The sequence below is a fragment of the Peromyscus leucopus genome, chromosome 20, assembly GCF_004664715.2.
Source record: "Peromyscus leucopus breed LL Stock chromosome 20, UCI_PerLeu_2.1, whole genome shotgun sequence".
NCBI classification, from domain to species: domain Eukaryota; kingdom Metazoa; phylum Chordata; class Mammalia; order Rodentia; family Cricetidae; genus Peromyscus; species Peromyscus leucopus.
Genome location: NC_051080.1, coordinates 2,188,385 through 2,212,808, shown reverse-complemented (window position 1 = coordinate 2,212,808; position 24,424 = coordinate 2,188,385). Strand labels below are relative to the sequence as shown.

Sequence of the window (24,424 nt, the reverse complement as noted above, 5' to 3'; positions counted from 1 at the left end):
GCTCAGGTCCCTTCCAGCCCTCCTCACAGAGGGACCAGGTCATGAGCGTGTTGTCTGTGAAGCCCCAGGAGTGGTCTCCTTGCACTCTTGTGTGGCCTCAGGTAGGCAGTGCCCTCAGCCTGCTGAGCCAGCTGGAGTGACTTCGGACCTTGGAGAGGTGGCTGCAATCAGACCACTTGAGGGGCAGGAGGGATCTCAGCAGGTTTGGTACTCAAAAGGCCAGAGATGAAGCCACCCCAAGGAACTGGGATATAAAGGACAGAGGAATGTATCTTGATGGAGAGATGCCATTTCGGACAGCCCTGTCCCCTGTCACCTCCATTAGCTGTCTGGCCGGGACACTTCCTTTGAGCATGATTGACCATCTCTTTGCCCAATTACATACCTCTGGCATAGTGTGTGGACTTGTGACTCTGAGGACCCCAGGTCACAGCCTCACCTGGGCCACTCATTACCTGTGTAACAGTGGGTAGGGCTTCTACCTTTCTATGCCCCTGTTTCTACATCCCTAAGGAGGGGGACACCAAAGTCTGGTCCACCCACTCCCCGAGGTGGATGGAAGATACCCTGTAAATAATAATAATGAAGATGACCGTGACTGCACTGCAGCAGCTAACACTTAGTCATGGTTCATTCTACCAGCCACGGCTCTAAGCGCCTTGCATATATTAATTCATTTAATCCTCTTAACAGCCCTGAAGGCTGGCACTATTATTATCCCCACTTCGTAAATGAGATATTAATGCCCAAGGAAGTTAAGCAACTTCCTTGAGGTTGCACGGCGGATGAGTAGCTGCACCGTGGCTCAGCTGCCGGTAGAGTGGCTGCAGCCTGTGACCTGGGCCTCTCATAGCCTCGCTTTCTGCAGCACAGGTGCCTGGAGCAGACGCTTGCCCTCCGGGTGCCTCCCACAGCCTCCGGTTTCTGCTCTCTTCTGTAGGTCTGACTGCTGCTGAACCATAATGGTGAACACCGAGCTGTTCGGATCCTGTCCCTCCCATCCCTGAGTGCTCCTCCTGTCTCTAACTCCAGAAGTCTCACTTCAAGTATTTTCCATGTATTCTTGCTCAATAATAACCCTGGGAGGGGAGGCAGTGACTCCAGCTGGTGGCAGGGTGAGGTCATCATCCCCCATCCAACGTCCTGGAGTCGGTGACAGCAGAGGGCCCGAGAGGATGTCCCTTCCCAAATGACTCACTCAGCATTTATCAAACAGCCTCTCCATGTCAGGCATCCACCACACACGGGGATAAGGGAAGACACAGCCCGCCTTGGAGGACTTCTCAGTCCAGTAAACACTGGTCTGCTCTGCTGACTCCGACTCTGCTGACTCTGGCCGTGGTGGGATTTGGTGCTCACATTAGCTGGTTGACATGGGGGTTGAGAGCTTCAGCAAGACTGGACCTTAAACACCTGGTCTAAAGGGTTGGAAAGGTAGCCCAGTGGACAAAGTGTTTGCCACACAATTGTGAGCCCCTGAGTTCAGATCCGGAGCACCTACACAAGAAGCCAGCCCCGGTGGGGTGGGCCTGCTCTCCTAGCACCAGAAAACAGTCATAGGAGGATCCGAGGGGCTTGCTGGTGGCCAGTCAGCCTAGTTAAATCCAACTGAAGAATTCCGAGTTCAAGGAGAGGCCTTGCCTCAATAAATAAACAGACAAATAAGGTGGAGAGCAATAGACCAAAATACCTGAAGCTGAACTCTGGCCTCCGCACACACATGTGTGCCTACCTATACACACAAACTCACAGATACACATATGAATGCACATACAGGCCCACACACAAATCCGGGTCCAAGCTCCAGGGACACAGGTCTGGCTGATGAAAGAAATGCTGTAGTTAGTCGGTGTATCTTGCTTCAGCTCACCGTTCATCAAGGGCGAACATGGACACTGTTCGGATCCTGTCCCTCCCATCCCTGAGTGCTCCTGTCTATAACTCCAGAAGTCTCACTTCAAGTATTTTTCATGTAGTTTTGCTCAGTAATAGCCCTGGGAGGGGAAGCAGTGACTCCAGTTGTCCCTCATGGCCCAAGCCTGAGACACAGGGAGCCAGTTAAATAAACAGGAAATCCGGTGAAAGAACCTAAGGTTGCCTCACCTGGTGGCAGCCAGTGTCCCAGATAGTCATCTGTTGGCCATCAAAGACTAGCTTGCCCTTCCCTAGGCCAGTTGAATAGAGGCTATGTGTCCCTGCGTCCTACTGGTCCTGGATAGTCTCCCAGGCTGTGGCAGACTGCCACTGATGGATCGTGGGACCCTAAGTCTGGGAACACAGTTTCTCTGTCCTTGTTGCTAACACTCCCACATTCAATTTGTATTTTTATTGAAAGAAAATTGATAGACTGTAAAATGAATCATTTTGCTGAACAATTGGCATTTCTGTGTTTTCGATGGTATAGACAACCACCTCTTCCTAGTTTCAAAACATTTCATCTCTCCAAAGACAGCCCTACATCCGCGTCTGCAGCCTGGATTTCCTCATCTGAACACCTCTATGAATGGATCGTGCAATAGGGGAATCTTTTTTTGTCTTTTTCTTTTATTTAGCATGATTTTATTCCCCCCAGGAATCACTCACATTGTAACAGCATTTCTTTTCATGGATTAAAAAATTACTCATTGTAAGTACGTACTATACCTCAGTTTTAGCCATTCCTTCTTTGATGAAGTGTGGGCTCCTTTGTCTAGTACTCTGCTCTGAGCTTCTATGTTACGTGTGCTGTTGAAATACCCGATTTCAGCTCCTTTGCCTGTGGCTCTAGGAGTGGACTTGCTGGCACATGACAATCTTCATATTTATTTTATTATTTTGTGTGTCTGAGTGTTTTCCCTGTGTGTGTGTGTCAGTGTGCCACATGAAAGCCTGGTGCCTACCGAGGTCAGAAGAGGGAATGGGATCCCCTAGAATGTCAGTACAGATGGTTGTGAGCCACCACATGGGGGCTGGGAATAGAACCCGGGTCCTCTGCAAGAGTCACAAGTGCTCTTAATCACTGAGCCAACTCTCCAGCCCAATTCTTAAGGACCATACAGAGATTCTAACCTCTCTGCCAGGCTTAGTGGCACATACTCTTAGACCCAGCACTTGGGAGGCAGAGGCAAGTGGATCTCTAAGAGTTTGAGGCTAGCCTGGTCAACAGAGAGAGTTCCAGGCCAGCCAGGGCTACACAGTGAGATCCTGTCTCAAAACAACACAACAGCACAAAAGGTCCCAGCTTCCCTCACCAGTATCTGTTATTGCCTGTTTTTTTTATATATTATAATTGTCTTAGAAGGTGTAAATCATGGATTTTCTCCCCACTTTTTCTAATGTCTATTTTGAGTATATTTTCATATGTTCATTGGCCACATGTATACTTTCTGTAGATGAAAATTCACTAAAATCCTTTGCACATTTCTTTTTTTTATTTTTTTATTTTTTGGTTTTTCAAGACAGGGTTTCTCTGTGAAGCTTTGCGCTTTTCCTGGATCTCTCTCTGTAGACCAGGCTGACCTCGAACTCACAAAGATCCGACTGCCTCTGCCTCCCAAGTGCTGGGATTAAAGGCATGCACCACCACCGCCCGGCTTCTTCTTCTTCTTTTTTTTTTTAAAGCTATTATTAGTGTGTGTGTGTGTGTGTGTGTGTGTGTGTGTGTGTGTGTGTTTGTGTGTGCTCATGCGTGCATGTGAATACAGATGCCCGAAGAAGCCAGAGGTGTCGGATCCCCTGGGGCTAGAATTACAGGTGTTTGTGAACCATTTGATGTGGGTGCTGGAAATCAAGTTCTGCTGAGCCATGTCTCTGGCCCCTTTGCACTTTCTTATCTAGACTGTCCTTGTCTTGTTGGGTTGAAAAAGTTCTTTCATACTCTGAATACTAGAACCTACTAGAGAAATGATTTGTAAACGTTTTTCTCTCCTCCTGCAGGCTGCCTTTTCACTTAATTTCTCACCTCCCCCATCATGGTTTTATTTCTTGAGAGAGAGTCTTACTGTGTACCCCACGGTGGCCTTGAACTCAGCTTCTCAAATGCAGAGGTAGCAGCACACACCACCATGCCTGGCCCTTTCCACGTCCTTGATAGCGTGAGTTGTGTGCTGTGCACTGAGGTGCTCCCCTCAAAGGGAGGAGGGAGACTGATAAGAGGAGCTCTTGAAATTTTTCAGACTCAGGAAGCACAGAAAAGTCCCACAGTCATGAGGGGAGAAGACGGTCCTGTGGAACTGATTTCACTGTGAGCAGAAACACAATTGTCCAGAGACGCAGCTTTCTGGTTCGTCACCTCTGCTGGGATGGGCTTTTTGGTGACACCCTTTGAGTCAGCCAAGCTCTTGTGTGTAACCCTCTTTCATACTCCAGCAAACCCACCGGCTCACTAGGCCGGACTCGGATGGAATCACTCCTTCGTCTGCCGTCAGTGTCCTATCTGGGGTGAGATGCTGTTCATGTGTCCCCAGGAAAAGCCTTTAACTTGGCTTAAAGCCTCACAACAATGCTGGCCATAGCGGTTCATACCTGAAATCCCACGGCTTGAGGAAAGAAGGGTGCCATGAGTCCAAGGCTAGCCTGGGCTACAGAGTGACTTGCCTCAAACAAAACAAAACAAGACAATGCAACTTATTTTTAAAGATTTTTTAATTTTTTTTGAACATTCATGAAATTCAATAGTTTATCCATTTTGCCTAATCCACTCCCCATCCTAGAGTTGTACAATTTTACCCTTGTATTTTCTTCTAGGAGTCTTATAGTTTTAGCTGTTGCATACATTTGATTCATTTTTGTAGATGATGTGAGAGGCACACGTGCATGGCTTTGAGTGTTTCTGTCTCTCCCAGCAGCCTGAAGTGACCTCTTGAGCTGTCCCCTGGGTTGACCTCCAGCTACGTAGTAGGCTGTGCACATGAACAAGTGGGTTCACCCTGTCTTTAGACAGTGGAACATTTGGAGAGATTGACAGGCTGAGAGATGTGCACCTCTGACATTGCTCCAATGTGCAGTTTATTGCACATTCAGCAGAAATTTAGAGTCCTTAGACCATGCAAGGGAGGAACAAGGTGGCTCCAGCCTTCACACAGTAAGCCATGACTTCAGGCTGGGTAGGACCACCCAGAGGCAAGATTAAGTCCACCCACTGGACTCAGCTTACCGCAATGGCACTCTAGAGTCCAGTAAAGTCCTGGAGATCACAGGCCTAGAGAGAGGTCCAGGGACCAAAACTAGCCACCATCTTCACAAAAGCCAGCATAATCAACTGCCCTTATCGAGGACTGTAACCTCGACATGCTTTCTCTAAAGGGGGGGGGGGAGATGATTTGACAATACCAGCAAAGCATCATGAGCCCTGCAGCCTGCCAGGCTTGAGCTGGCTCGGAGGCGTGTGCTGTGGGCTAGTTCAGCCACTCTGAGAAACAGCGTCTCCCTATGTCCCAAAGATGAGGCTTGTGTGTTCTCTGCAGGGTTAGGTGAGAACTAGAGGCCACACATGCCAGCAGCTCCTGACAGCCTGGCACATAGTGGGGCTTTTGACAGGTGGAAGTGGCTATTGTTGCTAATAAAGGTGAAAAAATCTCTTCCACGTGGCTCTGTGAATAGGAGCTCGTGGAGCATCTGCAAACATGCACATCTTTTTCCTGAGCCATCCAGTCACTCTACAGTGGCCTGCCCAATGGGACAGAGAAAGACCGCCAAAAGTCCCACCCACTCTGAGAAGGGCAGAAAATCCAGATGATAGAGAAATGACCTCCATATCCCTCCTTTCTCTCCACCTCCTTCCTCTCCCCTCCCTCTGTCTGATCATAGCCTCCTTAGCTCAAGAAGACGATGGCTTGAGCTTCCAGAGCCTCCTGCAAACTGAAGGCAAGAAAAGTCAGAAGCTCCCATGGGACCAACTGACCCGGGGAGACTGACTGTGTCACTCAGAACGTGAAGTGGATAGTGGATAGGTCAAGGGTGATGGGCATCTCTGGGCAGCAGCGAAGTCATTCTTCCTCTAGACACTGGGGTAAGTGGGGTGGCGGCTTCATCAAGTAGTCTTCTTGGCCAGGGTACCAACAGCGGTGTTCTTGTCCTGGGAGTCCCTGGTGTCTCTTGCTCCTCTGGTCTTTTTGGCCTGGTTGTTTCGAGGGGTGCTGGGGCTGCCAGCTGCATTGCCAGCCCCAAAGTCAGAGCTCATGGAGCTTGGATGATAACCGTAGGAACCATAACTGCTGCTGATGACAGCTGAGGAAAAGAGTGTCTGTCAGCAAGTGACAACATCTGTGCTGACTGCCACCTCTGAAGACGTCCTGCCTGTCCCACTACAATCCTCAGAAGTCAGTGTGCACAGCCAGTGCAGCGAGTGAGACCTTGTCATGTGACAAATTGTGTGATGGAGGAACCACAGATTACAGATACGGTGCCTGCCTTCTGGGATATCCTGGGGAAGTGACCATTCCCAAGCCGTTCTCTGGACAGCAGTATCCCAGGAGATGGGCCACACAAAAAAACAAAACAAACAAACAAACAAAAAAAAAGCTGGGTGTGAACTTCAATCACTTTTTCCAGGGGGCAAAAGATGGGAAATGTTGCTCTGATGCCAGAGAACATTTGCAGGACATTAACAGAAACTTCCAGGTGAAGTAAGATGATGACTGGAGGTGCATCCCTGCATCCCATGGCCCCTGGCTTCCTCAGCCCAACCCATCTCTAGGATACTCACAGATGCTCACGGAGGATGGGTTCTCACCAGACATCCTGCAATGCAGAAAATTAAGATAAGACTTCTCAGGAGGCTGCAGCAGGAGGATTGCCATGATTTTGAGGTCAGCCTCGGCTACAGAGAAAGACCCTGTTTCAAACAAACAAGCCAAACCAAAAAAAAAAAAAAAAAAAGGAATAAAACCACCAGTGTGACAGCCGAGCCTTAGTGGACCCCTGCTCTTGTGTGTTTATGAGTTTAATTCATTCTTCTAGCAACACTGGAAGATCCACATCTCCACTCTATAGATGGGTAAATAGAGACGTGGCATCACCTACTGGGACCCTATTGCCAGCACAGGGCCATGGGGCAATCTGTCTGTACCCACAGCTCCATCTGTATCACCACACAGCCTCCTGTACATATGGCTGGCCTCTGACATCCCCCTGTAGGACACACAGCTGAGTTCACCTGGCAAACCACAGCTGCCCTCTCTCGCGGTGTTTCCAACACTGCTTTCCTTATCCTCCTCCCCTAAAATGTCCCCCCAGCCAGAGAAACCACAACTGTTTCTCCCTTGGCACCATGGCCTTGCCCTCCAGCACCCCACCTGCACTCCTCGCCCTCCAGCAGCTTGCGGTAGGTGGCGATCTCGATGTCCAGTGACAGCTTCATACTCATCAGCTCCTGGTACTCCCGCATCATCCGGGCCAGCTCCTCCTTGGCCTGCTGCAGGGCGCCCTCCAGCTCATCCAGTTTGGTCTGGGCATCCTTGAGAGCACTGTCCCCTCGATGCTCGGCATCAGCGATGGCTGTCTCCAGGTTGGAGCACTGGGGAATCAAGAACAGAGAGACAATCAGAACATAAAACACAATCAGATCACACTGGTTGTTAATATCATTGATTTGATGGAATCACCCAGGAGACAAGGCTCTGGTTGTGTCTATGAGGGATTGTCTTGATTAGGTTGGTTCAAGTGGGAAGACCCATTCTAAGTGTGGGCAATACCATTCCCTGGTCTTAGGTCCTGGATGACCTATGAAAGAAGAAAGCTAGTTGAGCTCAGGCATTTATCAACCTCCGCTTCTTAACTGCAGATGCAACTTGACAGCCTGACACCATGCTGGACCATGCTGTCCACAGTGCCACCATGCTGGACCATGCTGTCCACAGTGCCACCATGCTGGACCATACTGTCCACAGTGCCACCATGCTGGACCATACTGTCCACAGTGTCACCATGCTGGACCATACTGTCCACAGTGTCACCATGCTGGACCATACTGTCCACAGTGTCACCATGCTGGACCATGCTGTCCACAGTGCCACCATGCTGGACCATACTGTCCACAGTACCACCATGCTGGACCGTACTGTCCACAGTGCCACCATGCTGGACCGTGCTGTCCCACAGTGTCACCATGCTGGACCATGCTGTCCACAGTGCCACCATGCTGGACCATACTGTCCACAGTGCCACCATGCTGGACCATACTGTCCACAGTGCCACCATGCTGGACCATACTGTCCACAGTACCACCATGCTGGACCATACTGTCCACAGTGTCACCATGCTGGACCGTGCTGTCCACAGTGCCACCATGCTGGACCGTGCTGTCCACAGTGCCACCATGCTGGACCGTGTTGTCCACAGTGTCACCATGCTGGACCATGCTGTCCACAGTGTCACCATGCTGGACCATGCTGTCCACAGTGTCACCATGCTGGACCATGCTGTCCACAGTGTCACCATGCTGGACCATGCTTTCCCACAGTGCCACCATGCTGGACCATACTGTCCACAGTGCCACCATGCTGGACCATGCTGTCCACAGTGTCACCATGCTGGACCATGCTCTCCCACAGCTGCCAAAGTAAGGCTTTCTCCCTTAAGTTGCTTATGGCAGGGTATTTTTATCACAACAGGAAAAATAACTGCAACAGCGGTAAGGTAGCACAATAGCCTCGTTATATAGATGGGACCCGGGGTGCAGGAAGGAGCTACAGAGCCAGCACCAGAACCTGGGCCTACACTTTCCTTTGCCCAAGCATAAGGACCTGAGTTCAGATTCCCCAGAACACACATAAAAAGCTGGGTTTGGTCATGTGCCCACTTATAACCTAAGAACTGTGGCTATGGGTATTGAAGGGAGGATCACTGGGACTTGCTGGCAACCAGCTTAGCTACAAGTTCAGTGGGAGACTTCTTCTCAAGACAGAGTGGTAGATCAGGACGCAGGTGTTCTCCTCCGACCTCCGTACACATCCGGGTGTGGACACCTGTACACATTTGCACATACACCGCACATACATGCACACATATTTTTCAGAAGTTGGGAAAATGAGGCATTACCATGGGACCCTTGGGAGCTGATGGAGGCCAGGAGAGCAAGAAGAAATTTCGATGATGCTGAAGTTGTCTAAAGCCCGAAGTCAAGGCCATCGTGGCTACAGGACCAGCCCACCAGATGCAGAAGAATCATTCCTGAGGTGCTAGCCACACTGCCCCCAAAGATCAGACAGCATGCACCACCACACTCAGATTTCTGCTGCAGGGCACCCCTCCCCTTTGCCCCTGTTAGCACCAAGACAGAGTGTGGCTGAAGCCCTCCCCCCCCTCCGCCCCCGCACCCTGCAGGAGCTTTATCCAGGCTTCCTGAACGCTCCCATGTGTGACCTGGATAGGCAAGGCAACCTTTCCATAAAATGGCCCTAACTTACAGCCACGGGACGGGATGCTGGACTCTGAGGAAGCCCCCAGGCTTCTGTAATTTCAAGGGCTACCAAGAGGGCATTTATGACGGAGTCTGTAAGCCAGACAACCATAGTTTTAAAAGTGTCCCTGTGTCCTGCCCCTCCATGAGGTCCCAGGGATGTAAGGAAAAGAGTCAATAACAACCCATTACTATCAGTGTTGATGTGGCTCCTCAGAGGGTCCCTGAAAGGAACACACACAAACACTCACATACACACACACATTCAAATACACTCACACATTCACATACACACACACTCATACACACACTCACACACTACATACACACTCATACATACACACATATGCACACATTCAAATACACACAATTACATACACACACTCACACACACATATACTGGCACACACACATATATACACTAACACACACATGTACTCACATACACACACATACGCAACACATACACACATATATATACTGATACACACACACACACACACACACACACACACACACACTTACTCACTCACCCAGCATTTAGATATTGCTGTCTTGGGTGAGACCAGTGCAAAGGTCCTGTGGCACAGGTGGGATAACCCAGGGAACTTCATCTGCGGCTCACCCTTCCACCAGGGCCCTGCCCCCACCACGAGGACGGGAATGCAGGGCGGCCACAGAGGGCCCTGTCTTATCCTGTGCACCCAACCACTTGGGAGAAGGAGGCTCAAGTCCTGCTCTCGGGGGGTCACACACAAGAGACAAGGGACAGGTGTGTTGGGCACAGAAAAAACTTAAAGCAAGGCTACCTGAACACGTGAGCTCTAACCTTGCCCTGTAAATGAAGAGCTGGGGAGGGCGAGTCACTATTCCCTTCCTGCCCAGCTGTCTAATCTGCACAGTGGGTAAGCCAGAGGTGGACAGAGTCTTCCCCATCCCGATGCAGGGTGAGAAGGAGGCCTACGATTGTTCCTGGGACTCCCAAGCCCGGGAGGGAGACCCGCTTCTTCCTCAAGAGCAGCCCTGCGTCTCCATCACAGGGCTGTAACTTTACCAGGTCACTGCCCACCTGCTTCTTCACACTAGCGATATCACAGCGGATCCTCTGGATAAGCCGGTTCAGCTCTGACATCTCATTCCTGGTGTGTTTCAGGTTGTCCCCATGGCAGCCAGCCGCCAACTGCAGCTCCTGAATCTAGTGACCCAGAGGCAGGAGATGGTGATGAGACAGAGGAGGGGAAGAGCACACCTACCCCAGGGAGCTTGAGATGATCCTGGAGGTGGTGAAGCCAGCACCTAGGTGCCCTTCCAGCTCTGACCAGGAAACCCCCTCACCCTGTCCTTTAGGCAGAACCTGCACGTGGCCTCTTTCCCAGGGTGGACAGGGGAGGTGCAGTTCCCTCCGCCTTCTCCAGTGTGAGAGTTCTGACACCCGTTTTGTTCATCACCCTGTATTCCGAGGGGCGTCTCTGCCCCAGCATCGCACATGTAGCAGTGAGCAGGGTCTCCCCTGCTCTCTCTGAGGCTCACCCCCTCCTGCAGAACTTTCCCAGGCAAAGGTCAGAGGGGAAGGGAGGCCGGGGACGCGTGTGTCTTTAGAAGGAGTTACAGGTGGGATTGGGGTAGGGTGGGGGGCTAGTGGTCCAGCTCTCCAGGAAAGAGGACGTGGAATGCCTGTGGACGGGAACAAGGGACAGGAGAGGGTAGTGAGATTGAGCTGCACCTGCCATCTGTGCTTGGTGGTGCTACTGTTGAAATTAGGAAGGCTAATGTGTTAATATCTTCTCAGCTTGGCGCTATTAAGACCTAAGTCCTAGTTAGAAGTTTAGGTCACTGGGGACTCGTCCTTGAAGGGGTATTGGGAACTGAGACATCCAGCCACTTTCTCCTACTCTCTCTCTGCTTCCAGGATGACGTGAAGTGAGCTGCCTCCTCTTCCACGAGCTCCTGACATGATGTACTGTGCATCCCTGGGGCCAAGTATCCACAGACTGAAACCTCTGTGGCCATGAACCAAAACAAACCTCCACTGCTCATAAGTTGTTTTTTCTCACCACTTTGTTACAGAAATGGAACGTTGACACCTTAATGACTGTGAAAATGGGGGTTAGTAGAGGAGAGGGCCTTACTCCATCACCTGATCTATTGGTCAGCACGCTCTTAGAATTCCAGCTGGCTCTTGAGGGTCTTCCAACACCCTCATGCACGGCAGAAAGGAGCTTGGGGCCCCTCCTTCTCTCCCCACCTGACCCCAGCTCACCCACCGCTACTCGGTTCCTCCTTCCCTGTGTCTCTGTGCCCCCCGCCCCCATAACATCATCTGCTTTATGATGGGAGCCTCTCAGTCTATGCCACCTCGAGGACTAGCTGTCTGTCCCTGTTGGATTTGTCCGCCCACACTAGTTGGACAGCAGGGCTGAGGACTCCCTTTGGATAGAATGCCATCGGTCCCAACTCTCACGCAGCATTTCTATGGTGTTGGTGGAGGGACCCTTCCCAGGAAGGAGAGGGGCTCCCCCTCCCCGACCAGGACCCACCTCAGTCTGGTACAGCGTCTCGGCTTCAGCCTTGCTCTTCAGGGCAATGTCCTCATAGTGGGCACGGACCTCAGCAATGATGCTGTCAAGGTCCAGATCCCGGTTGTTGTCCATGGACAGGATGACAGAGGTGTCACTGGCGTGAGTCTGGAGCTGAGCAATCTCCTGAGTTGGGGATAGAAACAGAGTCAGGGCCCCCAGATCCTCACCGCTTCTCCATCAGGCTTCTGGGTCTGAGGTCTCTGACAGAGCTGGCCACGCTAGTCTCTGCAAGCATCTTTATCTGAGGTGGTCCTGAGTCCCTCCCACTGATGTCCCTCTGGGAAGGTCAGGGTCTCTCAGCTGGAGAGAGTTGGAAGTATGGAGGATGGGTGTGTCCTTACCGCATCGTACAGACACTTGAGAAACTTGATGTCTTTGTCCAGAGAGTCCACTTTGGCTTGAAGTTCCACCTTGGCTGTGTAGGCTGCATCTGCATCCTGTCGAGAGGCCCCGTAACATCATCAACACATCCCTCATCCCACCAACCACCTGCTTCTGCTGCTGCCCTGGCCTGTAGCCACCTGACTTTCAACACGTTGATGCCGTCACTCAACATCAGCTTTCCTCAGACTGACTGAACCTTCGGGAACGGAGGAAGGGAACAGGACCAGTCTCCCCTTGCTTCACCTACAGAACACACAGCCCAGAGAGGCACTTGCATTTCCTCAAGCCACACAGGAAGACCGAGCTGAGCCATGTTCTCCCAGTGTCCCCACAGGACTCTCTCCTCTCTCTTCCTATCCAGTGTCTGGCTATGTGTCCTTCTTCTCCAACTTGCTAGAAGCCATAACTCTGGTCCCACTGAAATTCAGCCCCTAAGCCCTCTCTAGGTGTCCTGGATGAAACCCTGAGCAGAGTTGCTTAAAGTACAGGCACAAGAGAGACTGAAGCCCAAGGCCTCTTCTGAGCTCACCTTCTTCCTTTTTAAAAATATATTATTTGTTTGTTCTTGTTTTTTGAGACAGGGTTTCTCTGTGTAGCCCTGGCTGTCCTGTAACTCATGTCATAGACCAGGCTGGCCTGGAACTCACAGACATCCGCCTGCCTCTGCCTCCCGAGTGCTGGGATTAAAGGCATGTGCCACCACCACCGGGCCTGGGCTCACCTTCTTAAGCAACACAAACTCATTCTCCGCTGCTGTGCGTCGGGCGATCTCCACCTCATACCTGTGGGAGAGGGGAGAAGATGGCAGAGGTCTGCCTGTCTGTCGAGTAACCTCTTTCCACTACAGGGCAAGTCCTGGTTTTGGTGGGATCTCTGGGCATTGTGATTTGAGTGTTATGTGTGCCCCACAGATGCACACATTTGAACACTTGGTCCCTAGCCTGTGGTACTGTTTTGAAGGCTGTGGAAGCTTCTAGTCATGGGCCCTAGATGGCAGCCATAAAGCTGGAGGGGCAGGGCTGAGGAGTTCAAGCTTGACCCTACTTCCGGCCTCAGCTCTCTGCCTCATGCGTGGTAGCATGAAACAGACACTGCCCATCACCACGGAGCTACCAGCTGCTGTCTTTCCACCCCCACACCACCACAAAGGATCGTATCCCCTCACACCATGAGCCAAAAGGATCGTATCCCCTCACACTGTGAGCCCAAACAAACCTCTCCTTCCTTAAGCTGCTTCCTGTCAGGCATTGGTTTCAGTGACAAGAAAAGCAGCTGATATGCCAGAAGTGAGTGCCAAGAGGCCAGTGGTGTCAGTCAGAACCTTGGATCTCCTCACTGCATCCCAGGAAAATACCCAAATGCCTATACAGAATCCTTTACCAGCAATGGAAGCATCCAGAGGGCCAGTGAACCCAGGGACTCCTCCCTATCCGCCTGAGAAGATATTACCACAGGGCGGGTACCTCTCCATCACCAGGGAAGACCACATGAGCCCCTGACCCTGGAGCTTTGGTGGCCTGCTCACCTTTTCTTGTAGTCCTCCACCACATCCCTCATGTTCCTCAGCTCCGAGTCCAACCTTAACCCGTCCCCAGACAGCGCATCCAGATGCTTGCGAAGGCTGCCAATGTGGGCCTCGTAGATGGGCTCCAGGCTGTTCTTGCAGTTGTTCAGGTCCAGCTGCTGCAGCAGCTCCCACTTGGTCTGCAGCACCTGGTTCTGCTGCTCCAGGAAGCGCACCTGGAACCCAAACCCACAGCCACCTGAAACCATACAGATATTATCATGCCCCATGGACATTCGCCGTTGACTTCCCAAGAGAAGGGGAGCTTTGTGGAATCCTGTGGGTCAAGCCCTAACTGTCCACCAGCAGTCCTTCATGGGAGACACCGTTAACAAGTGCATTCCCAGCCTTCTGGGTCCCAAGTCACTGAGCGCTTGCCCAAGAGACGGCATTCTAACTTCTTCTGTGGCTTGACCCTGGACCCAGGAGACATTCCCTTAGGTCTAAATGTGCCTTCCTGTACTGTGAACCCTGCCTTCTGGATTGTACTTAATTCTCTCAGCTGTTCACATTCTTTTTTTTTTTTTTTTTTTTTTTTTTTTGGTTTTTCAAGACAGGGTTTCTCTGTGTAGCTTTGCGCCTTTCCTGGAACTCACTTGGTAGCCCAGGCTGGCCTCGAACTCACAGAGATCCGCCTGCCTCTGCCTCCCGAGTGCTGGGATTAAAGGCGTGCGCCACCACCGCCCGGCAGCTGTTCACATTCTTAAAAAAAAAAAAAAAAAAAAAAAAAACCTGCGGACACCTCCCACAATTTGACCTTCAGGAACTCACCACTTTTCTCAAAATAAGGCTACCTCTATCCATTCCCCACCTTCTCTATAAGATTTCCAAAGGAGGTAACCTTCATTTATTTCCCCATTCTGGGCACCTTGTAAATCTATTCCCTTCCCCTTGAGATGAGGGACCACCCATACAGGCCCCCACCACATCCATCCATTGCCCAGGAAACAGGAGAATCACTACTATTATGTCTTCCGATAAGACTCACCTTGTCGATGAAGGAGGCGAACTTGTCATTCAGAGCCCTGATCTGCTCCCGCTCCTGCGTGCGCACCTTCTGGATCTCCGGGTCCAGCTCCACGTTGAGTGGGGCCAGCAGGCTCTTGTTAACAGTAACGCGGTGGATGCCGCCAGGCAGACCCGTAGATGGACAAGTGGGCCCCAGGGCCATGCTACCAAACATGCTGCTGGCAAAGCCGCTCGCCCGAGTCCCTGCATACCCAGAGCTATGCCCAAAGCTGTGCCCTGCGGCCTGAGCACTGCCGCCTGCCACAATGAAGGTTGCCTGCCGATTCCTTCCAAGGCTGTAGAGGCTCCTGCTGCTGAAGCCAGCCCCAGCCCTGTGGCCAGCTGCCTGGCAAGCAGCCACACTGCCCATGGGTTTCCTTGGCACCACGGCAGAAAGCACACTGAAGCTGCCCTTGTCACTGCCGGACCTGAAGTTCAGTTGGCGATTCATGGTGGAGCGTGATGGAGCTGGAGCTGTACAGTCAGGCACACGATCCTGGGCCACAAGAAGGCTGTCTCCTTTTATCCCCACGGAGCCCAGGACACCGGAAAGGGGCGTCTCTCCACTATCTCCTTCCCCTGCTGAAGGGCTGAGGTAATATGCAGAGTACAGATCTCCAAGCCTTTGAGCAACAAAGCACTTCTGATAGAAAGTGGAATATGCTGTCCTTGCAGGCCGCAGTGGTCTAATTTAAAGTTTATCTGGTCCCTAATTAGGGACCTGCAGAGTTATCCCCCTCCGCGATCTCTTAGCTTTACTTTTCCACTGATGCCACCTTCCTACTTATCTACCAACAAGGCACGGGATAAATGCCCGCCTTCATCCAAGGAGGGGTCCTCTGCACACTCCAGCTTCTCCTGTCTCCCAGGCATCTGATCTTCTTGAGGAAGGGGGTTCTGAGAAAGGAGAGGCTGTGTCCTCACAGATCTGGCTAAATCAAAAAAGAAGGTTCACGGAGTCACCAGTTGGGTCGTGCTAAGGACCACAGCTGTCCAGCAGTAGGCAGGCCCAGGACAGAGTAGAAGTGAGAGCCAGCATCCATCTGGCCCCTGCTTGCATGAGCGCCCTGTGGGCTTTCTGTGTTGGGCAGGGAGTGCCCGGCGTAAGGTGACTTCAAAGATGCACTTTCCTCAGTGAGATGCTTCTCAGGCAGCCACCATTTCCTCCACTGGAGTTTTCTCTCCTGGCTGAGGTTATCTGTCCCATCCTGAGAGCCCAGGCAGGAGCTGGACAGTAGCTGACCTCTAGCTGTAGAACACATCCTAGGTAAAGTTGGTCAGAGGTATGAATCCCTAGGTTTCACTCCTGGGCCCCCGGGGCACGGTTCTACCAATTCTCTGATTACTTCCAGGAGCTGCTGGATGTGAGAATGCAGGGTGGCCTGGTGGAGTGGGGGCTTTCTGAAGTAGCTTCGAGCGAGGCATCTGACAGCCCTCCCAGTGCCTGAGAGTGAGAGCACTGTGGAGGTTTGCCAAGCTCTAGTAAGGCAGAGGGTGGTAGAATAAGTTCCCCTGAGGAGAGGGCCACGGAGAGGGGTGGAGGGGGAGGGAAGGACAAACCTGGGGAGAGGACAGAGAAGCAGAGAGGCAGAAGCCATCTCAGAGGAGCACCCCCAGGAATGATTTCCACATCAGCCCTGAAGCGGGCATGAGTGCTCCCTCCCAGGGGCCCTGCATCCTAGAGTTCCTAGCAGAGCCTGGCCCAGAGGCTCAGGGAATGTAACAGAAGGGATGGCTTTGCCTGGGGTTTTCTAAGCTGGATTGCAAGGGTGGCAGAGTCTAACTTTGCCTCCTTTTCTGATGTGGAAATGTCAATAAACCATGTAAGGTCCTTGACCTGGAATGACCAGTATTTGTCCCCAGACTAGAAAGCAGCAGCATCTGCACCAAGAACTGAGGCCCAGGCTGAAGTCCTGGGGTAACTGGAGAGCTCTGTGAGTAGTAAACCAAGATGTACTGAGAGGGAGGGGTTGATTTTGACTGGGTTTGAGGGATATCCAGAAGGCTGAACTCCTAAGTGTAACAGTGCTTATTACGAGAAATCCACTGAGTCTGCTTAAAGGATAAAGGAATTTGTGAGGGAGGAAGACTCAGTACAGCACGGGAGATTTGTCATACGGTTCTGAAGTCTGAGTTACAGTCCCACATCGTTCTTCTGCCTGAGTCCATCCCAGCATCCAAGCTCACAAGGGAGAGAAGAAGGAGGCATTCGTGTGTCTCAGGTCTTAGGGGTAGCCCTGAGCCATGCCCCGGGGGCAGGTACTTCAAGGTCATAGGTAGGTAGGGCAGTTACCTGCCATATCTCTAGGGGCAGAGCTTCAAGGTCCTAGATAGATCAGGTATCCACTACAAGTGCTCACCAAGGAGCTAGACAAGCAGGGGTGAAAAGTTACATTGTAGCAGCAGATGGCAACTGTAAGATGGTGGCAACTGTAAGATGGTGGCAACTGTAAGAGCGGTTGCTGTCATGGCGGGGTATAGCAGGAAGAGTCAGTCACTGTGTGTGGCTCACTTCCTGTGTGTGAGGCATTGTGCCAACTGCTACATGGCATACTTATTTTAATTGTTTTAAAGACATGGTCTCTATCTACGTAGCTGAGACGTATCAGGAACTCTATTTTTTCCTATTTCACGCCCCCCCCCCCAGTGCTGGAATTGCTGCCACATCTGACAAGGGGGATCTAATCAGTCCATGCATTACTGCTTACAGTTAGGGAAATGGAGGTTTAAGAGACTTACTTGCCCAAGATGACTCAGCTATTAAGTCAGAGTGGTACTCAAGTTCAAGTGCATCTGACTTCAAAGCCGGTTTCCCTAACCACTGTGTTACGTGACTGAGATGATGTCAGAGGCAAAGGCACACAGATTCCTGGTGTATGTCACAGGTACTGCAGAGACCCTCATGAGACAAGTGTGGAATGAGGAGAAAGGGATCCTGGGCTCACATCGGGGGATATTCAAGATTAGACATCATTCTAGTGTTCAGAGAGAAGTTTGGCCAAAGTAGGGGTGAGCAGACAGAAGGAAGAGATCTACGTTAGAGGCCACTTGGAAGCTTTAGACTGCACAGTGCTTGCCTGTCATCTCTAGCTCCAACGGAGAAATAAACTGGCTCCAGCTGAGATTCCTACGGTGAGTCTTGCACGTTCGGTGCCTGGCAGAGCGTGAGCTCCATCCAGTCTGACAGGATAGCGAGACTTCTTACTGGGACACTGGCAAAGCAGCACCCGCTGGACAAGACTAGGGACGCACAGCAGCAGGTCTCCAGGGGTCAGTGAACATGCTGCGGAGGAGATGTGTGTCGACGGAGGCCTCAGCCACAAATCTACACCACACCCTCTCTCTGAGGCTTAGGGGCTGTCCTGGAGGAGGGGAGCAGGAAGATTCTGACAGTGAGAGTCAGAGAGGACCAGAGTAAAACAATGCCTTTCGGATGGGACGGGACAGCCACATTCAGGACCTCACAGAAGCTGGGGTTGCCTGCCTGAGATCAAGTCTTTCAACATTCTAGCTTGGGGTGGGAAGGGGATCCTGAGCCCAAACTCCTGACTAAGGGCTGTGGACAGTTGAGTTTCTGGGGCCTGTCTAGAGGTATTCAGTCTTCTTCCAGGTGTGGCTCCTGGTAGATCAACCATGCTCTAGTGAATGGCTCCACACCCACAAGTATATTGGTAGTCAATTGTTATTTAAAAAAAGGGAGCTGATTGTTATTTTTAAAAAAATATGATGTTAAATTGGGGGGTTAGGATGTGAGGTTAGATTAGGGATGAGTTAAGGGTGAATATTATCAAAATACATTATATAAAATTCTCAAAGAATTGATTTTCACAAAGAAAGAAAGCTGAAGAGTGAGTGGAGCCCACCCACATTCCTCAAAGCTGCTGCGGGAGGCTAAGAAGGGGACCTGGGGTCCTGGCACCCTTCATCTTCATTCCCAAAGAAGTCTTGAGTGCCCCCATACACAGGCCCGACCTTGGGTGGTCAACAAGGATGTAATGGTGATGGTGACGGTGACGGGAGAGACAGAAGAGACAACAGGGGTGTGATTGATCTCCCTTGGGGACGTCGGCTCCTTCCCTGTCAGGGATAAATAGATCTTGATGACTGTCACTGACATTATTATTGGTGTGTGTGTGTGTGTGTGTGTGTGTGTGTGTGTGTGTGTGTGTGTCTCCAGGACATAGTTTGTCTGAGTGGAGACAGACGTGCCCTCCTGACTCCTCGGTGATGCAGTTCTGGAACTGGCTTTGGCCTCCGGGTCTCCTCTAGCTCCACCCTGCACCAGGTGGGCTATCTGTCAGTTACTCACGGCCATCCCCACTCCTCTGTAAGTTCATGGGAGTAGTAAGTATCTAAATCTGGGAGAGGTTGACTCAATCAGTGGGTACGGAACTGAAAACCTACTGTGTGCACGCTATATATTAGACTCAAGAGAGGAGCTATCCAAGCTGGAGGCCGCTGAAGAGACGTAAGTGGAATGTGTTCTGTGATGGTTGCTGCAGTTTTATCTCCACTCCCTGTGTCAATGAGTGACTCAGACAAACTGGGTCTGTCGCAGAGACCACACACACACACACACACACACTCAACAATAACGGTGATGGTGGGAAGCAAGATCTATTTGTCCTAAGCAGGGAAGGAGCCAACAGCTCGAAGTGAGAGTTCATCAGGTCCAGCTTGGCAAATAAGTAGGTGTATTTGGGGTTACTATTGGGAATACAGGTAATTCACGGGCACCCGGACCACCGAAAATCCTTTGCTTCCTCTTATGTCGTAGCAGCTGGAAAGCCCGGGAGAAGAGGGACCAGATAATGATCTCATGAGGGTATCAGTGTATCTCAAGATCTTGTGTCATGGGTTTTGTGATCATTGCTCTCCCTCTGAGGAAATGTCAATAGTCCTGATCTTCTGAGAGAGCCTGTGGGTCATTACAGCTGCTCTGCATCAGGGCGGCAAAGGTCACATCCAGCTGGGAGGAAACAGTATGCTATGTAGCTATTGTTGAAGTTTGGATTCTTTAAATAATTACTTTGAAGAGCGCTTTGTGTGGGTTATATATCTTTACCAGCAGAATGGAGCTTGGACTTTCTGGTGTGGGCTGGGATCTAGAAGGCTGGGTAGCCTGGACAGGTGCAGGGAGCAGGCTGTCCAAGCAGTCCCTTCTCCCTGTAGGCAGTGCGGAATCACACAAGAATCTCCAAGGGGCAACCTCACGGAGCCCGTATTGTAAGTAGACTCTGCATTGCCGGGGAACTTTAGGAGGTTCCGGGACCCTGGAAAGTTCCAAAGAAAATGAGTGAGTCTGTTGTGTTCTAATCGGCCACCATGTCAACACAGAATATTCTGGGAAAGCAAAAATCCGACCCTGAAAGCACATCACACCAGGGAAAAACAGGAAGGGATACCAAGTGGGACAGCACAGCAGCCCCAAACGGATGAAGCTGAGGTCGTGTCTGTCTGCTTTGCAGGGGGTAACGAAGATCATGTTTCTCCAACCCTCTGATCTCCTGAGTGTCCCTGTACCCAAAACAGCCATCCCGGGCAGATTCTGTAGATCAAGGTCATTCGTGGAGAGAAGAAGAAACTTGAAGGCTTCTGAGCGAACTGGAGCAATGAGAGGATGAACCAGCAGGAGAAGGTCTGTTTCGGAGTCTCCTGTCTTCCCTTACCAGACGAGTGCAATGCTGAAACCCAGCCCCGCTGCCCATCCTCAGCCTGAAGAGCCCCATTTCTGCCCCCAATCAGGCAGCTTCCTCAAGACAAGGCTTCAACTCTCCCATTGTCTCCATGCTCCCTCGCCAAGCTCATCACCTCCCTGACATGAACCTCTTCAGCTGCTGTAGGATTCAGTCCCATTGGCAAAGGAGCATGCACCAGAGAGGCACATGATCTGGGGCTCTGGAGCCAGGTGGTAAGTCAGAGAGGGCGTGGATGAGGGGGCAGAGAGTGGGAACCCTGGGTACAGATCAGACAAGGGGACCGGGACTGCCTCAATACTGTTCTGTAGAGGAAAAACTACTTAGTTGAGCTAAGCATGAGGCATTGTTCCAGACGTCGGACTTCCAGGGCTATCTCCTGGGAAGTCCTCAGCGTTGATCATCTGAGCATCCCCAGTCTGTTGAAAGCCCCTGACTCCTGAAGGAAGTGTGTAGAAAGGTGTCTTTCCCACGCTTCCCCCAAGGGTACTGTTCTGAGAGACCTCAGTGAGAAAGGAGTGGCCACTAGGTTTCAGGTCACAGCTATGCTTCCTTGGTGTACTTTTTTGTAAGTAGGGGCATATTGTACAATATGTTTTGCACTCACAAGGCCGTGACAAATAGGAATCTTGACCATGGTGACCCCCTGACTTGGATGTCACTCAGCACTGTGACTGTAACAGAATTGGAACCCAAGTTCGTTAGAGCTCTGGCTCAGGAACCACACACACACACACACACACACACACAAGCTTCTATGGACTTGTTTTTATTTTCCCCAGTCTGAATATCCTTTAGCTCCAGCAAATCCTGCCCTGGGTCTCACTAAGGTCCTCCTACTTCAATCCTCCCTTCCCACTTAGGCTCCTACACCCAAAGCCTTAACCACTTGGCAGACCCTTGGTCTCTATCATAGACCAGGCCCTTTCAGTGCTCTCCCCACCCCTTCTCCCCTCTTCTTTAAAAGAAAAGCTCTCTGAGGCCTGTGCAACCCCACCCACCACCTGCCCAGTCATCACAGGCCTTTTCCTCCAAGCTCACATGCTCTCAGGTATGTCCAGGCAAGTGTAGTCTTGCTCTGAGAAAGGTGAATTTCTTCCCCTCACTTGTTCCAAAATACCACGGGGTGGGGGGGAGGGCATTCAGTGAGTGGTTCATCTATCTCTTTGTTCCACAATCCCTCCACCCTCGGCCACTCTGGGAGATGCATGTGAGATCCTTTCTGACTCTGGCCTTCACAGAGAAGCTATGGTGGCGTGATTCTTTTTCAAAGATGAACAGAAGGGCTGGGGCGAGCGGGGCGGGGGGGGGGGGGGGGAGAACGCCTTGATCTTTTGATCATGCCTGGGAAGTCTGATGCCTGATCCACCTCTTCCTCTGCCCATTTGCAGAGTAAACAAGCCCAGTTCTGCTGCGGGCTGTAATTAAGCCAAGTCATCACTAATGACATGCTCTCTATCTCCCACCATCCCTGTCCAAACAGGAAGGAGAAGTTCTGCCCCATCTCATCCCTAGGGAGACGGAGGAGTAGTGGGCCAGGCCTGCGGTGGCACACGCCTCAGGTGGAGAGGGAACGGCCAGCCCCCTCCCTGGGCCAGCATAATAATGGAGCCTGCCAGACCTGGAGATAGAATCGGGAAGGGGATGGGAGCCGGGGAGACACCCCTGGGTAGGGCCAAGGTATGGGGCACCAGGCAATACAAGGCAAGGTGAGAACTGCGGGGCAAAGAACCCACAAAAGCAGGACACCAAGGAAAAACTAAGAGTGTTGAGGGAGAGCGAGTCTGAAAAAGCCTGTTCAGTGAGAGGCTGAGAGAGGAGAAAGGGGCCTCCCACCGTGGCCGGCGACAGAAGGTGAGCCAAGCCCTCGGAGTTCATAAACACACACATCTGTCCGGTCAGAGACTGCAGGGACAGTTCACCTGCTGACTTCAGGAGACCCCCATGTATCTGTACCGTGAGGGACCCGAGCCCCATCCCCCACAGAAGGAAACCGGTCACAGAAATAGGGACAGGAGCGGGTAGTGCTTAGGGGGCACGCGATGCCGGCAACGGGAGCCAGAAGCCACGACATCAGCTCCTCCCACTGTAGCCTGGAAGATGCTACCCACCCTTCCAGCAGACATGGTGGGGGGGCAGACACCAGGGGACCGAGTCTTCACTTCCCAGGTGATCAGGGGTCCCAAGGAGGAGAGTGGAGTTTTATGTCTGGCTACGAGTTGCGGCACCCACTGCCGGGTCAGAAGGAGGCTTGTAAAATGAGTCAGAGGTAGCATAGCTGAGATGGGAGAATGGCACCCACCAGGGACTAAGGAGACTGGAAGTAAGAACCAGTGAACTCCAGGACTGGGGCACACTAGTTTTCCAAATAATGAAGAAGAGCAGAGGGGCAGCGTGGAATAAGCCCAGGACAGTGCTCGGAGGAGTCAGGAGCCATGGGAAAGAAGCTCCTGGGGGCTGAGGAGAATGCCGTGGGACTGGAGTAGAGCAGGGCAGGAATGGAACTAGCCCGGCGGGCACACCTTGGTGAGACACAGAACTACCCCTTGCCTGGGGCTTGCCAGGCACTAGTTACTGGGTTCAGTACTTTGAACATTTTAACTCATTTCAACCTCTCACCAACCCTCTCTCTTTTTCCCACTGTAAAAATGAAGAAACAAACAAGGCAGGCTGAGCTGCCTGTGTCCGTCATAAGTAGCACAGGAAACAAGTGCCAGGAGTCAAATCCACCACTGACTGGCTGTAGTGTGTCCTTCCACCTGAATGACACTCTCGTCCCTTCCGGACCGGGACACTGCAGTCCAGGTCCAGAGCTGGCTTTCATCCAGCACTTGCTGCTTCATCTGTGGTTCCAGCAGGAAGGGCCTGGAACCCCAGAGATCCAGCTCTAAAATCTCACACCTTCTGGGGATGGATGGTGGGAAGCAGAAGAAAGAGTTCGGGCCATGGGTCTCCTAAGGGAGGTCCACAGCAGAGGACATGGGAGGACCCTCAGGTGGTGCTGGAAGTAGCTGCCAAATAGGACAGACAGACAGACAGACAGTGCAGAGTAATTGTCCTTCCCTCAGTCATCACCCTGCAGGTAGCCGAAGGGATAGATTCCTGGGGACCTGCAGAGTCTTTACAGAGCTCCCCCTCTCATTGCCCTCACACCCCCTCCAGGAAGCCGCCTAAGTTTGTCTACGTGCCTCGTCAGTTCTCCTACACCCGATGTATCTGCTTTGAGAGACAGTTACTCAAAGGCTGCCCTTGTAGCCAGGACTGGGGCTAGTGCCAGCGGGGTCTGGAGGAGGGAACGTTGCTGAGTGACAGACCTCCCACACTCCCAGGACCTCTGACAGGGCACCAAGGTTCTCAGGCACCTGTTGATGAAAAGCTGTGTGGAACGACAGCTAGCTGCTAAAAGTGAGGAGGTCCGGGAAGAGGGGGCTGCCTCCTTCCTCCTTCTGTGATCCGAGAGGGAGGGAGGAGGCGAGGAGACAGGAGACAGGGCCCCGGCAACTCAGAGTTTGGGACCAGTCTAGGCATGCCAGGGAGCCAAGCAGCACCTCCTCCAGAGAGGCCCTGCGCTGATCCAGGATTCTCCCCCAGCTTCCCTGGAGTCTTTTCTCAGGTCCACAGTAGGTGCAGTACCAGAAGCTGCTGGCAGAGGGCAGTATGTGCACAGATTAGAGGTACAGGATGGATTTGCACCTTCTTGCTGGATTGGGAATGAATGTACTTCAGGAGACAGACTCAATGTTTCACAGTCCAGCTCCATCAGGTCCTGCTGTTGCCGGACTCCTGGGGCTTAAACCAACCAATACACATCTCA

The 24,424-nt window shown here is 51.8% G+C and overlaps 1 protein-coding gene across 1 annotated transcript; it reads right to left on the bottom strand.

Moving 5' to 3' along the window:
• Window positions 1–4,605: 4,605 nt before the first annotated feature.
• Krt74 (keratin 74) lies at window positions 4,606–15,447 on the bottom strand. The gene is made up of 9 exons (XM_037197344.1): window positions 14,895–15,447; window positions 13,868–14,082; window positions 13,064–13,124; window positions 12,300–12,395; window positions 11,917–12,081; window positions 10,449–10,574; window positions 7,275–7,495; window positions 6,686–6,720; window positions 4,606–6,207 (listed from the first exon to the last, which is right to left on the bottom strand). Exons 1-9 carry the CDS (start codon window positions 15,363–15,365, stop codon window positions 6,011–6,013), a joined length of 1,587 nt encoding a protein of 528 aa, XP_037053239.1. The 5' UTR covers window positions 15,366–15,447; the 3' UTR covers window positions 4,606–6,010.
• Between the last annotated feature and the right edge of the window lie 8,977 nt (window positions 15,448–24,424).